The sequence below is a fragment of the Poecile atricapillus genome, chromosome 1, assembly GCF_030490865.1.
Source record: "Poecile atricapillus isolate bPoeAtr1 chromosome 1, bPoeAtr1.hap1, whole genome shotgun sequence".
Lineage (NCBI taxonomy): Eukaryota > Metazoa > Chordata > Aves > Passeriformes > Paridae > Poecile > Poecile atricapillus.
The window spans coordinates 16,630,296-16,644,517 of NC_081249.1; the positions used below are offsets into that span (position 1 = coordinate 16,630,296).

Consider the following 14,222-nt stretch of genomic DNA (forward strand, 5'->3'; position numbering starts at 1 on the left):
AAAACAGATTTAAGTATCCATATCACATGGATATTATTCCTGTAAATGACAGCATTTTCATGCACTAGCTACTCCCACAAAGACAGTGGTTTCAATTCAAAAATCATGGCTCTTTACTTAGCATGTTTACACTTTAAGATGGATTATCTGCATGGAAACCTTCCAAGACCATTTTTCTGCCCTATTTTGGCAACCACAAAGGCCTGATAGTACTAACATGACACCACACCAGATTAAAAAAACAGGTTTTCCAGTCTGAAGGTAGATTAATATTTTAAAACAAACAGCAGGCTGCAATTGTATACTCTGAGAACTGGTCATGTCATCTTATCTGACCACTCTGCCTCCAGCTTCCCTAGCAGACAACAACACTCAGCACTTAATCATTATTTGTGGCAGTGAAAAATAACAATCCTAGGAACCACTCAGATATCTCCTTTACTTATGAGATGTAGGAAGAGAAGATGAAAGAAAAACAGAAGTTGTAACAACCCACACAAACCTATGGAAGTAGGTTCTTGAGTCACCAGATACAGCTGCAGTGGAGAATCCCAAAACTAGGATGAACAAGTCTGGGCCCACGGGATCCTTCAGAGAAATATAAGAGCAAGGTGCTGTACGTCTCTTAACTGATGACAGTCACTTATGCTCTTGGTTTTCAGTATTGAAGAAAAAACTGCCATAACACACTGAGCTTCTGGATGCCTTCTGTTTTTGAAAATTAATACTGGAACAGCTGCACATAAAACTACATCTCCTGAAATATTTCCGAGTCATAAATTTAATATTAATTCCCTACAGGAGGATGACATCTTGGTTGTAGATGTCCATCACCTTAGCTTGAATATCACCTCAGACAAGTTAAACTTTGGGTGGAAAAAATGTACACCCTTGTTCCCATCTGAATTAATATGTAAGCAGTCTCCTGAAAGAAGAGAAGGGTGCTTTTCCTGGGACAAGAGCCATTTTGTACCTTGCAGGCCAAACTGAAACTACATCCTGCCTACCCAAGGAGACTGAACTCATCTCAAGTCAAAAGAGAGAGTCTGGCTGATGTATTTGGCATTTTTCAAGTGGATGGTAAAGTACTGTTGGATCAAAGGAGAGGCTGGTTGCACGGTAGATTTCCATCGTTTGTGCTGCTTCAGAGTTCTGAGCTCCCGGATCAGGTTGAACAAAACACCAACCAATTAATTTTATCAGGAAGCAAAAGGAGTATGATACTGCAATCAGCTCAAAAAAAAGATAAGCTAACAGAATGAATTATTCTTCAGTTCCCCCAACCACCTAAGGCTTTGGTTCCTCAGGGAAGCCAGGCCAGCATTTTCACCCTTCTACTCTGACACTGTTCTGGAGAGGTTTTTCCTGCTTCTGTTGCCAAAGGCAAAGCACAGAAAAGTTCTGTGTCTAAGCTGGCTTCTGTTTACTTCCTTCTTACTAAACTTCTATTTTTGAAATTAGTACTTGGTTATCCCCTAACACTGACACCATTCTTTGTGCAATTTCATTTATTTACATTCCTGACAGCAGCATTAGTAAGTGATTGTGAAATAACCATTTCTCAAGAGACCTAATTTATTAATTCTCACTACTAGGTCTAAAAAAAACCCAAAAAACAAACCAAACCCAAAAAACATAAACCAAAAAAAAACTGTAAAGCTGTAGCCAGGAATATAAATTTAATAAAGGATTCCAGTAAGGTGGCTGTGAAATATCACTGATCTGTTTCAATAATTTTTGCTACTGTCTCTTTGGAAGGTAATAGCATTGCAGAAAAAATCTGCCTGTTTTAGACTCCTGACATTAACTTTGCCAGTTTTGTAGAAATGCTGCAGAGAGCATTGCCAGTGGCAGAATGACCTCTCTTTTCTCAGTTAGTTTTGGAACTGCTCAGTAGGCAGTTTCTTGTGTCACAGCAAACGATGCACACACCTGATGTCATAGACACACACTCTTGATACAGGTCTGTTTCATGTGCTAACCTTACAGAATGTTATTTGTACCTTAAGTGAGTGGAAAATTATCCATGTACTTTCCAAGTAATTAAAAAGAGATATAGCCAGGCCTTAAGTAATTAATGCTTTTGCACTATGAGCTCACAGCTGTGACCATTTAGGACACCATGTGCTAATGTATCTGATGGGTCACTTCCAAATCCAACAAGCAAAATATCAATAGAGATTTTTTTTTTTTATGATATCTGTTTTTAAGGTCCTATCCATGAATTTCAGCATGTGTTAAGAAATTCTGTAAAACAGATTTTTTTTAAACACCTGTTTTCTGCTTTACATCATATACCCACAACATCTGTATTTTTACCTTCCTGTCCCTCATTTTCCTTAAACCATTTAATTTTCTAGTTACTGTTTTCTCTACCCTTTCCTTTTCTGTGTGTTTCTATTTGAGGACTGTTTCTCCCTCCTCCCTTTGCCCTTAAACATAACTATCCAAGATTTTGTTCTGTCTCGCTTCACCTTTAGCTTCATTCTCCACCCACAGGGAGGCACAGTCCCTCCAGCTACCTCCCACAGATCCACACTGGCAGAGCTTCTCCCCTCTGGAGACCTGGGTCCAGCTCTGGCCATCTGTGACCACTTCCAACATGGACTCACTTGGAACAGGCACAAGGGAGCCAGGAAGAGCAGGGGGCTGCCAGGCATCACCCCTCCGCTCCCTCCTGAGGCTCACACACTTCTTGGGGACCTCTGCATCCCCAGTGTCCTCCCCACACGGGAGCCAGCTTGACTCCTGTTCCACACCCACACAGCAGATCCTATCTTGTTTAACCTATAAAGCTGTTCCATGATGGATGAACATGTTTTCACAGAACAGAGTAACACACACGGGATCATGAAATAGGTCAGTGGGGCTGGTAGGGCTAGTCTAGAATATTTCAACCTTAACGATTTTCTGTAAAAGAGTTTTTTGGATTAAAATTTAATTTTTAACAACCTGCAACAGGACAAAAATAGACTGGAAATCATTCTTCAATCCCTGAAAGAGCTAAGATTAGAGAAATGGGAAAATATAATTTTTTTGAAGTTCAATATATTGACACAAATTGTAAAAAAAGCAGCTACACTTGAAAGGCTGGTAAGATTTACCCCAGTAAAGTACTGTCCAGACTCAACCCTTCAAGATATAAATAAAAGTCTAAAAATCTAAAAATGCAAAAATAAGTTACCCCATCAGATTCCTATCATGTAGCAACTATTCATCCATTTATATCCTCACTATTTTCTCCATCTTATTTAACCTTAACTATGATCTTGTCCAGTTGGGCAAAGAAGTCAGTCACACAGTTGTAAACACATAAATCCTTTATAAAAAATTCTGAAAGGCTGACAGGCACAAAATTCTTCCATTCAAATCTGAAGGAAGACATGAATATTTTATTCAGAGTAAGCTCAGCTCAGTCATCAAATATATTCTGAAAGGGAACAGGACTAGAAAGAAACCAAGAGCTCCAGTACCAGATCAGGGGCTGATTCTCAAAAGAAAAAAAAAGTATTTTCTGATTCAAAAAAGTATTCTTGCAGCAATTATTTTAAAAATGTATTTCATAGCCAGAGAAAAATATGAATAGCAGCTCAATTTTGTGTTCTCTGTGCTCAACACATAAGACATTTTTAATTTAAATTTGTCACAACCCTTACAACCAGTCACTCACTTGATTCTACACTCCTCACTCAATAAAGTTTGCAGTATTAGAGCTCTTGTACACTATGCACACAATAATTTGTGAAACGGAATATTTGGTGAGGATACTTGCCATTATCTCTTCTCTGAAATAAAAAGTCCTTCAGAATTTTCATCTTCCTAATTTAATGTTTAATGGTCTGATTAATAAACACAACTCAGTAACATGCAAGATAGTACAATATCATAGCATGAACAAAATCCCTAGAAAGCAGTTGGATTTTACTAAATCAAGACTAATGTAAAAGCAATGAGAGGAAGGAGTCCTGGAAATTAATTACTTAATTCAATTCAGCTTTAAAAGAAAATAACATTACTATTCTAAGTTCCCCCTTGTCACTTTGGCTTTCAAATAAAATTTTAGTTAAGAAATCTGTACTTATGGTAACACAAAAACATAACTGCACCACCCATTAAAAGTCATTCAGACAGCTAACCTCAATGGATACAGACATTCCTAGCAAATACAATTAAGCATAAAAAAATACAGAAGATAATACAGTAATCATGCTTATCTAGGTTAAGTTTCTCAGGTTTTTTTGTACTCAGTTTCATATACACAAAAGGGAAAGTCACTTGCATTTGGCTCACTAAGCTAAAAAGACAATCTAGCTGAAAGGATATTCTTGAAAATAACTGAGACAACAGTATTATGGTTACTGTGGTATGGGCCTGTTTGTATCAAAACATCTATGACATCAGAGCAACAATAATTTTAATTCTCAAAATCCTCTTTCCTGCACAGTTATGAACTGTTTCATTCTACATGTAGACTTAAAACCATTCAGAAATACAAAGAATTTTACATAGGCAAATATAAAGAAAAATATCTCAATATACACTTAACTATTCACAAACCTCCACACTTGGCAAACAAAAACCCACCGTGCCTGTAAGATCAAGCAAGGAAAGGATGTGCTAATTGAATGAAGTAATGGAAGTCTGATGGAGTAAAGAAATAATGAAAAGCCTTTTTCAAAAGTATGAAAAGGAGGGTAAAACATGATGCTGAACAGTCTTCCTTTAGCACTAATGAAAATGAGAGGGAAGACAATTGTACTGATTGAGTATTAATGATACAAATACCACTTCAAACTGCTTGGTGAACACATATATGAAGGAATACAGGAGCGATGTGGGGACACACTTGTATCACTGATGGGAATGCTGATGCACACCAATAAAATCTATTCCCTTGTTCCTTTCCTGTGAACATCAAATTAGAACAAACAGGATGGTTTCTTGTCTGGCAGCCATCACTAGCCCAGTAGTGCTAAGTACAGTTTACAGATCTGACTGTAGTCAGGAAAACATCATCTGTGACAGAAAATACTGCACTTGAAATAAAATGCTTATCATGCCTCCACCTGACCTAGTGTGGAACTTAACACCTCACATTTTAAAAGTGAGAAAACTCCCAAAATACTAGCCCCTTGTTGCTGGCTGAAACCAGCACCCCAGAAGCAGAGAATTCAGGTTGCAGTGAGTGCTTCCTTAGAAGCCTACGTAAAAAATGGTGCCTGCATTCCACGTGTTCTTCACCGCAGGGACAGCCACAGCAGGAGGTGAGTTTCAAAAGCAAATGAGTGCTGAAAACCTCCAGTGAAAAATTCATTTGTAAACAGTTATATGGGTGTTTTGTTCAATCTGCTCCCAGATAACACAAAACTACGCTGTTTATGACAATCTTGTCGTTTCATCAAAGCAAATTCTCTTTTCCCAACAAGTATCCTTTGTTCAATAGAACTGTTAATTAAAAGTAGTTATGTGACTCAGAAACGAAACTAAATGGGAATTAAAAGTGTATTTCAGAGGGAACCGTATGACTCTAACAAGACTCAGACAGCTGTCACTGCCCAGAAGTAAATTCTTTATCAGCTGTCATGGGCAGCAAGCAGAACTGAACAAAACATCAGATGACAACAGATGCATTTTCACATTTTAATACTTAAACTGAGACTTGCCCCAGCCCCAGAATTGCCCCAAGGCAGACTCCAGCTTACTGCTGCTGTTGAGGCTAGAAGGCAGCTGGGGCTATGCTGCAGCATCACTGGGGTCTGAGCTGCCCCAGTTTTGGCCCTCTCAATACCCAGGTCTTACTCTGGGAGCTCTTTGCTTGTATCTGACGAGAGACCGGGCTAGGGGAGAAATGAAGAAGTAAACTAGGTCATTTATGCATTTAAAATGACATTTTTGTTTCTACTTAAACCTGCTGTTGTCCTTCCAGGAATGCATAAACTCTAGCCAAGTATTTTCTTAACATGAACACAGGCCAAATGCCAGAGATTACACATTCAACAAGAAATACATTGAGAGTGTAGCAGCACAGGATTTTTCTCAGATGCTAACATAAAGACTACACGAATAAAAACAAAAATAGAAGAGATTTCTGTCTCTTAACAGAAATTCACTTGGATATTTCAGAAAATGGTTCCTTTCAATAAGTTCTTATGCTTTTTTATGTCTGTCCTGTGCAACACTTGTTGCAGCATCCCAGGGAAGTGCAGCTATGAAGTATGAATAAAGGTGCCTTCTTCAAGTCCAGTTACCTCCCACTTCAACAATTTTAAAGCACATTTTGATGGCTAATGCATTGCTGGACACCTCAGCCATCACAGATAAATATTCTGTGGGTATACTGACCAGAAGAAAGGCATAATAAGATGATGACAAACATGATATAGCAGTGGTAAATGAACAACAACAAAAACAAACAAACAAAAAATTCCAGTGCTCACAACAGGGATTCATCACAGTCTTTAACTGAATTTACTCAAAGATATTTTTTAATTTTTGCCCTTTAAAAAGGAAATAAACAAAACAATTGCTTCAAAGCACAGATAGTTTTACAATTAAATAAATGATACCTACAGATCAGCATGACCTGTGTGGAACTGAAAACAAAACTCAGTACTACTGAGCATTCCTTTGTGGGTCTGGAAGCAGATTATCCACCAATCTCCCCAAATGAAAATTATTTCTGAAATAGAATTAGCAGGACAAAAACTAATGCACCAAAATAGGGTTATTCTAGTCATGCTGGATATACATAGAAGCATAGAATATCCTGAGTTGGAAAGGACTCACCAAAATAATCAAATCCAACTTCTGGCCCTGCACAGGACACCTCAACAATCATATCGTGTGCCGAGGGCATTGTCCAAATGCTTCTTGAACTCACAGCTGGTGCCATGACCACTTCCCCTGGGAGCCTGTTCCACTTCCCAACCCTCTGAGCGAACAAAATTTTCCTGATCTCCAACCTAAATCTCTCCTGACAACTTCAGGCCATTCCCTCAAGTCCTGTCACTGGTCACCACAGAGAAGAGATCAGTGCCTGCCCCTCCTCTTCCCCTCACAAGGGAGTTGATGCTCCCCCCCAGTCTCCTCTCCTCCAGGCTGCTGGAGTGACCTCCAGCAGCTCCACATAAGGCTTCAACTCCAGACCCTTCACCATCTTTGTTGCCCTCCTTTGGACACTCTCTAGTGGTTTAATGTCTTTTTTTATATTGTGGTACCCAAAACTGCACACAGTTTGTTAACTTCCCCAAAAGAAACCAGTTTGTGACTTTCAAAATGAACCATTGCAAAAGCAAGATGTCAATTTTCATTCGCAGAACGACTTCTTTAAGAATTTACATTCTTCTTTCATTTGTGTTCCAAGTGAAATTTAAACCCAAGTTTATTTCTGTCCAGTTTCCTCCCAGTTACACTTGTTATCTGGATTCCAAGAAGATTTGTTGCAGTAGAAAATGTGCACTTGGCTCTGCTAGCGGTTTTATTTTGATGTATAACAAAATCAAAATTGGAGGCACCAGATCCCTCAACAGGAACAAAGATAAGGAATTACTCCTCTGTGTAAGGCAAACAAAAAAGTTTATTCCTATTGAGTTTCAGGGATCAGCACACATAGCAAGACTCTTGAATTCTCTCTAGTGCTTGCACAAAAAAAGTCCCATATAGCAAGAGGTAAAACTCTTTTTAACTCCAAGAACCACATTAGAGAGTCCACTTAAACATTCCTTGACACAGCCAAACCTTGGCTTTCTTCTGAAGCATAAGCATGCCCGTGTTTAAGCTGGTCCTTGAGTCAGATGATTGGTGTGGAGCACACAAACCTCTGATCTGGTTCAAGGACACTGCTGAAGCACAGCTGGGTGACTGCTGCCCTGAACAAACAGCTCCTCTTCCCACTTGAAGGCAAGAGGCACACTTGAAGGGTAACGTTGAAAAGTCATTTTCTTTCAGTTCACTCCAGCTACTATTCTATATTTTCTTTCTCTGCCCTCAACATGCACCCATGTCAAAAGAAATGACTTTTTTTTTTTCTGATTGTTCTCACGAATATGTTAGACCTTAACATCAAAAATGTTTGCTTTCTTTCTCCCAGTTTAAACATTAAGGGTTTTCTTCCTGCTTCTGAACTACAAAAAGCAAATAGTAATAAAAATCAATTATACTGTAGTTACTGATGAGAGTTGTCTAAATAGCCAGACTAGTTATAAACAGTCAGTGATGACAGACTACCATATGCTATGCTTCCCATTACTTTGCCAGAAAATATTATAATCACCTTGATTATAGAAACAGTGATTTTTTTCCCCTCAGTGGCGATATAGCACAAGCAAGTGCACAAGCAGAACTCCTGTTCTGCAGTGCATTACTGTCTGCAGCATATGCACACATTGCCAAGCATTTCTGCAAACAGATCGAGTCACCAAGCACACAGCTATACTGAACGGTCTCGGAAGAAGTAGTGAAAGTGAACTCTACCTTGTGTGCTTTGCTGAAATATTTTGTTCAGATCCAGTGAGGAAGCTCTGGAATGTGATTTTTGTGGCCTTGGAGGTGGAGTAGGGGGCTCTTCTCCCTTTTTCATGGCATCTTCTATTGATGTGCTAGAATAAGACCTAAGGAAAAAAACATGTTGGAGAAAAGCAGAAAATATTTTATTTCAAAAATTAATTTTAAACAACTATAGTGAATAGTACCTAAATCAGAAGTCAGGTTCACAGTGGAAATTCCTTGCCCTATTGACTAAGAGTTCCCTCTTATAACAGAACAGATTTGTTTGGCAACAGAGGGACCTAAGCACGTGGAGAAAGGAACAAGTCATGCTTACAGGGCTAGTATTTTTTAAGGCTTTTTGTAACACAGCTTGAGGCCGTCTTATGTAACTTTGCCGGCAGGATAATTGTAGCAACTATTTTGAATAAACCAAAGAAAAATTCCCCACATATAGCCCTTGGAGTTTCTGTTGCCTTTCCCAACTGCAAGGGTAGCGTTTATACAGATATAGATTCAATCTACCTCTTGCAAGTACACATTTCGTAATCTGTAATATTCTCACTAGTAGAATAAATTTTTAATTATTAGAATAAATTTTCCATAGGAAACATTCACCAAATTCCACAAAATCCAGAAAAACTGAATGTCTCCAAAGTGACTACTCAAATGCACGGCTCAGTTCCTCTTTCCAGGCCCTCCTACAGAACATTAATCCCAACGTAGTGTGGTGCATTCACTAAGAATTTTGATTTTGCCAAATACTGTCCAATTTTTTCAGCTGTTGTAGCTATCAGTTTAGGAAAACCAAGACCAAGCAAGACCAAGACTCTGCTCAAAATGAGCATTGGCAACATGAGATGTTAGACTTACTGTAAAACACTCTGCATGTCAGGGCAAGACCAAAAGCACATTTGAGTAAAACAGAAAGAACTCCCACTAATGGGAAATGGACCATTTTTTTTTTGCCAAACAGGTTCCTAATACCCAGTGCCAGCTGTCCAATTAAGAGCATTTTGAGCAACATCCTATTACTCTCAGTCTCCAGGTCCAAGTTCGTTCATTTATGAGCCACTTCATACAACCACTCATAAAAAGTTAATGGAGATTCTCTGTCTCCCTGCTTTACCTCATACAACTTCGCAAGACTCCTAGGTTTTTCCACTCCATTATGACTTCCATATAAAAGCAACATTTTTACTCCTTTTAATCCAACATCTTCATTCAAATCTCATTGAAGATCTTCTTTAGGGAGATGTTCAGAATTTGGGATTCCTGATCCCCTGGTTTTCTGATCTAGCTCCTCAACTTTTCTCCTACTCAGTCCTTCCTTTGCCTCTTCCAGAAATACTCTTTTTTTCTTCATAAAAAGCAAATTTCTAACCAAACTTATGTATTTCCCCAGGTGGGGTTATGTGTCATCATCACATATTTAGTAATGCTATGCATATCATTTGGATTGTCACAATGAGATGCAACATCCTGTTTTCAAGTCAATAAATCACATGCGCATAGATGGCTTTCCCAGCGGTCCCACAATTCCTCTTAAAGGAGCCTGAATCACTGATTTACTCCATCTTCTTGTTCTGGTTCTGCTAGAGACAAGACTTCTTGATTTATTTATTTCTCTAACAGAACTGTCAGAGTCCTCCTCACCCTTTGAATCAGAATTTTTAGGACCCATCAGAGGAGCCACCAGAAATTCTACTTGTTCATTATCACCATCAAGTTTAGCAGATTTATTTTTCACACCACAAATTCTTTCACTGTTTTTATTTGCTTCCCCAGTTACTGAATATATTCCAACCTAGTTTTGAAGTCTATTAGTACACATTTTTTTCCTAACATCCCAATCATTCCTTAAAGAGAAAACTAAATCCCCCTATGGTATTTCATCCCATTTCCAACAAGCACAGCAGGTCTGAGTTCAAGGATGTGCTCAAGCATCTTTAGTCTTAAGATCTGCATTGAAGCAGTGACATACAGTCAGATGTGACACAGCCTCATGTGACAGAGCAGTCACATTCAAGTGACTTGTTTGGAGCTTATTTAAGCATTTGTTGGTCTATGTATTTGTGCACATTTTTTGCATATTTGCAATTTAGTAACACAGCAAGAAAATTTGAAAATTTAAAACTCTGCAGAAACTAAAAAGCTTTGGCTAGCAGCAGAAAAAGAGCAGACAAGGCAGTTCAGCCTTCCCGAATATAGGTCCTAAGGACAGAGGATTTCCATCCTCAATCACCATGCTTATAGCTGATCCTCTCTTACTAGCAGGCTTTGACAAGCCTGTAAGCAGACAGCTTCTGATTATACTCTCATTACCCAAGCAAAAATATCCCAAGCAGAGTCCTCTAACTAGCACCAAAAATGAAAAGGTAAATTAACAACATGGCTATACACCAGTAGGTGACAACCAACCCAAGATGGAATCCATTTATATACAATATTTTCTGGCACCGGTTTCCCTTTTCCTTCAAACATCCAAATTCAGCAGGTGTCACATCTAGCACACAACAGTACTGATGTCCTTCCATCATGCACCAACCAACCACAGCCAAGCACATGGATGCCAACAGAAGGATTCACTCACCCACACCTGAGAGCTGAGCTACTACTGCTGTTTCTGTGGGAATGTGCAGGGTGTCTCCCTCCACTTGAAATCACTGTGCAGGTTGTAAGAGCACAGAATTGCTGAGGATGTTCCCTGCCATGGGGTGGTCCCAGCTGCCCTGCCACGATGCCCCTGGGGCTGGGCTGGAGGCAGTCACCACCCTGGCAAGGCAGCAGGGCTGGGCAGACAGGCAAAACTTCCAGCACCTTATGACCAGAGATCATGGGACCCCAGCACAGTATTTATGTAGGGTCTATCGCTTACAGATTCCTCCTGGTAAATCTGTCTGATCTGAGCTGTACTTCTAGCACAACATCAATTAAAAAAAAATTTAAAAAAAAATAAAAAAATAAAAAAATCCAACACCAGTTCTGATGCCTCGTGTCTAACATGGAAGGAATATATGCCTTTTCCCAAAACAGGAATGAAAGCAGTACCTGGATCGTGGTCTGGCTCTGAGTGCATTAGGTTCTTGAGCAGCTGGAATAGACAAGAAAAAAGAACTGTTAAAATACCGTATTTTAAATTAATGTCTTTATCTTCAGAATCAGTGTCCATTAAACATGCGAGTGTTGCAAATGTGGATGTGAGAGTATACTCATCTCACATGAGCAATGGGGATTGATTTTCACTTCTCCTTCCCCTTGGTGTTTTGCAGTGTGTGAATGTCCTGAGAATTCAAAAGCAACGCGTAGTGAGAGCTTCACATTTTTAATTTGGTTACCAGAACACAGGAAGAGCAATAGGTCTGGTAGCTCTCACCTGTAGTCATGGATGTAGTTGTGATAAAGCAATGTAAGGAACAACATAAACTTTTCATAGAAAACATCTTGTTCTTAGTCCAGGTATCTATTACTTATCCTGCTTCAAAAAGCACAAAGGTTTATGTCCTTCCTAAATACTTTAACTGATTAGTATAAATGTACATCACCCATTGCAAAATATTAACATGTCATGTTGAGACTGTTCTGACCTTGGGAAGGAAAGGTGTTTAAAGGAAGAAAGCTTTTAAGTCTACATGTTGATCAAACACATTTCCATTAAAATGGGTTTATGGTGTTTGGATGAATTCCAAATATCCTGCCACACGCAGGTTTTATGTGATAGGAAAACAACAGTGCTGAATTACCATCTCTGGGTAATTCCTCGAGGCTGTTCCTTGGTTTACATTGTCTTCTCTGTTACTCTCCTCACTAGTATCAGATAATTTTGAGAAAACATATCTGCATGATTGTTTTCAAATTCATCCCATTGAGATATCCTTAAGGTATTACAGCAGCATCAATGATCCCAGGGCACGTACAAAGTGAATTCTTGTCTTTTTCCCAGTCTACTAATCAAGGCACAACACTCAAGAGAAACAAGTAGGATGGAGAAAAAAATATAATCGTCAGAATTCCTAGCATCCTTCAGATATATGCCTACTTTCAAGTCAGACATTTATCACCAGCTACTACAGAGCACTACCTGAGAATACAACAGATCCTCCAAACCACCAAGCAGGAGCTGCCTGTGGCAGCAGCTGGCAAATACTGAGTTTTTAATGGCTTGCACAAACCCTCCACAGGAGGCTTTAGGCTCACAGAAGACAAGTAACAGCATAGGGCATATGTACAGCCACACACTAGCTCTTCATAAAAGAAACTGCTTTTAGGATCATGCAGAGCTAGTTGGTGTTTTGCATAGAATAAACCCCACTGCAGCTGGCAGTGACCACTTATAAACCAAGTTCTAGTAGATTGTCATCCCCAAACTGGTTCACAGTCATTCCAGACTTCTCTGCAACAAACTCTTCCTAGCAACTAAAGAAGGGAGAGGGAATTAATATTAAAATATGCAGTGGTGATAATCCTCCTCCCTCTCTCTGTGTCAAACTCCCAGAGAATACAACTTCAGACACTGCTTCCCTACAGCCATATGACCCAATTTTCCAAAGCTGAAATTGCTGATTATTAAATTACATGCACAATTATTAAATATGCCACTTAGAAATAGGAAGTATAAATCCTTTCCAAGCTAAACCATGTTTAAGAATCTTCAAATTTTCCTTTTCTTATGGAGACTGTAATTCTATTCATACTTCTTTTAGAAAGCCTTTCATATAAAAAAACCCGTAGGTAAAACTGACATTCAAACTCTCCAAGGACATCCTGTTGAGGTAAACAGGAAAGCACATATGGAAGAGAGAATTCTGAAATGACTACTAACAAAAAATTATAGAAATAGAATGCTACTGCCAAGGATTTTCTTTTTAAGTTTTTGAAAAACTAGGAAATTCAAGGCTACAATTACAGAATACCCAGACTTAGCTTTTCTTTCACAAGAAGTAGTATAATACAAAAAGCACCATGAAGCAGGTAGTTCATTATTAGGACATACAAATAATTGTGGCAGGATTTCCATGAAACGTGCAGCTATTCTGGTATGTTCAGTCTGTGCACACTTCATGTCTGAGGTGCAGGTTTATACAAATACATGACAAAATGCTTCAAGATGATACAAAACTATTTATCCAGTTCACAAATTTTCCGTATTTCTACTGCTATGGTTACACAATCCTAACTTTCATGAAATGGATACGTTAAACCTGTTGAGTAAATAATTTACGTTGGTTATCCAAAAGTTTGTATGATTCCTGGAGTAACAGAGACTGACAGACTGTGCAGCTTAGTCTGCAGTAATTAAAGAGGGTGTGGCGGTTCCTGTTTTGGGTGTTGAGCTGCTCCTACAGGCCTCTTGCAAGACAACTTCATTTTAACATTCCAAAAGATGCCGATTTGGTAACTTTTGACTGTAGCCTAACATCTTACACTCAACAGCTGCCTCCTTCTTTTACAGGCCTAAGATCAGGTGGAAAATTGTGCTGAAAAAGGTGAAAGGCTAAAGAAAAAAACCCAACCATTCCCCACTAGTCAACATCAATGTCAATGACTCATCTCTTATTGGTCATATAGAGAGAAACGTACAATTTAAACGCTTGGAAATTTGGCCCTCAATCCTTTAAAAGCTAAGGTCAACAATGATCCTGCACTTAGGAGTCTAAATAAACTGACCAGATATTCAGAGTGCTGAGCATATAAAGTTGTTACTGATTTCAAATTTCTAGACCTTCTGATGGCAAAGA

At 38.9% G+C, this 14,222-nt stretch overlaps 1 protein-coding gene across 1 annotated transcript in view; it reads right to left on the minus strand.

Moving 5' to 3' along the window:
- Positions 1-14,222, minus strand: part of REPS2 (RALBP1 associated Eps domain containing 2) — a 95,724-nt gene that overhangs the window by 24,306 nt on the left and 57,196 nt on the right. Inside the window, exons 12-13 of the mRNA XM_058826133.1 lie at positions 11,536-11,578; positions 8,473-8,609 (exon numbers count right to left, since the gene is read on the minus strand). Coding sequence (XP_058682116.1) covers positions 8,473-8,609; positions 11,536-11,578 — 180 coding nt within the window. The remainder of the gene's footprint in view (positions 1-8,472; positions 8,610-11,535; positions 11,579-14,222) is intronic.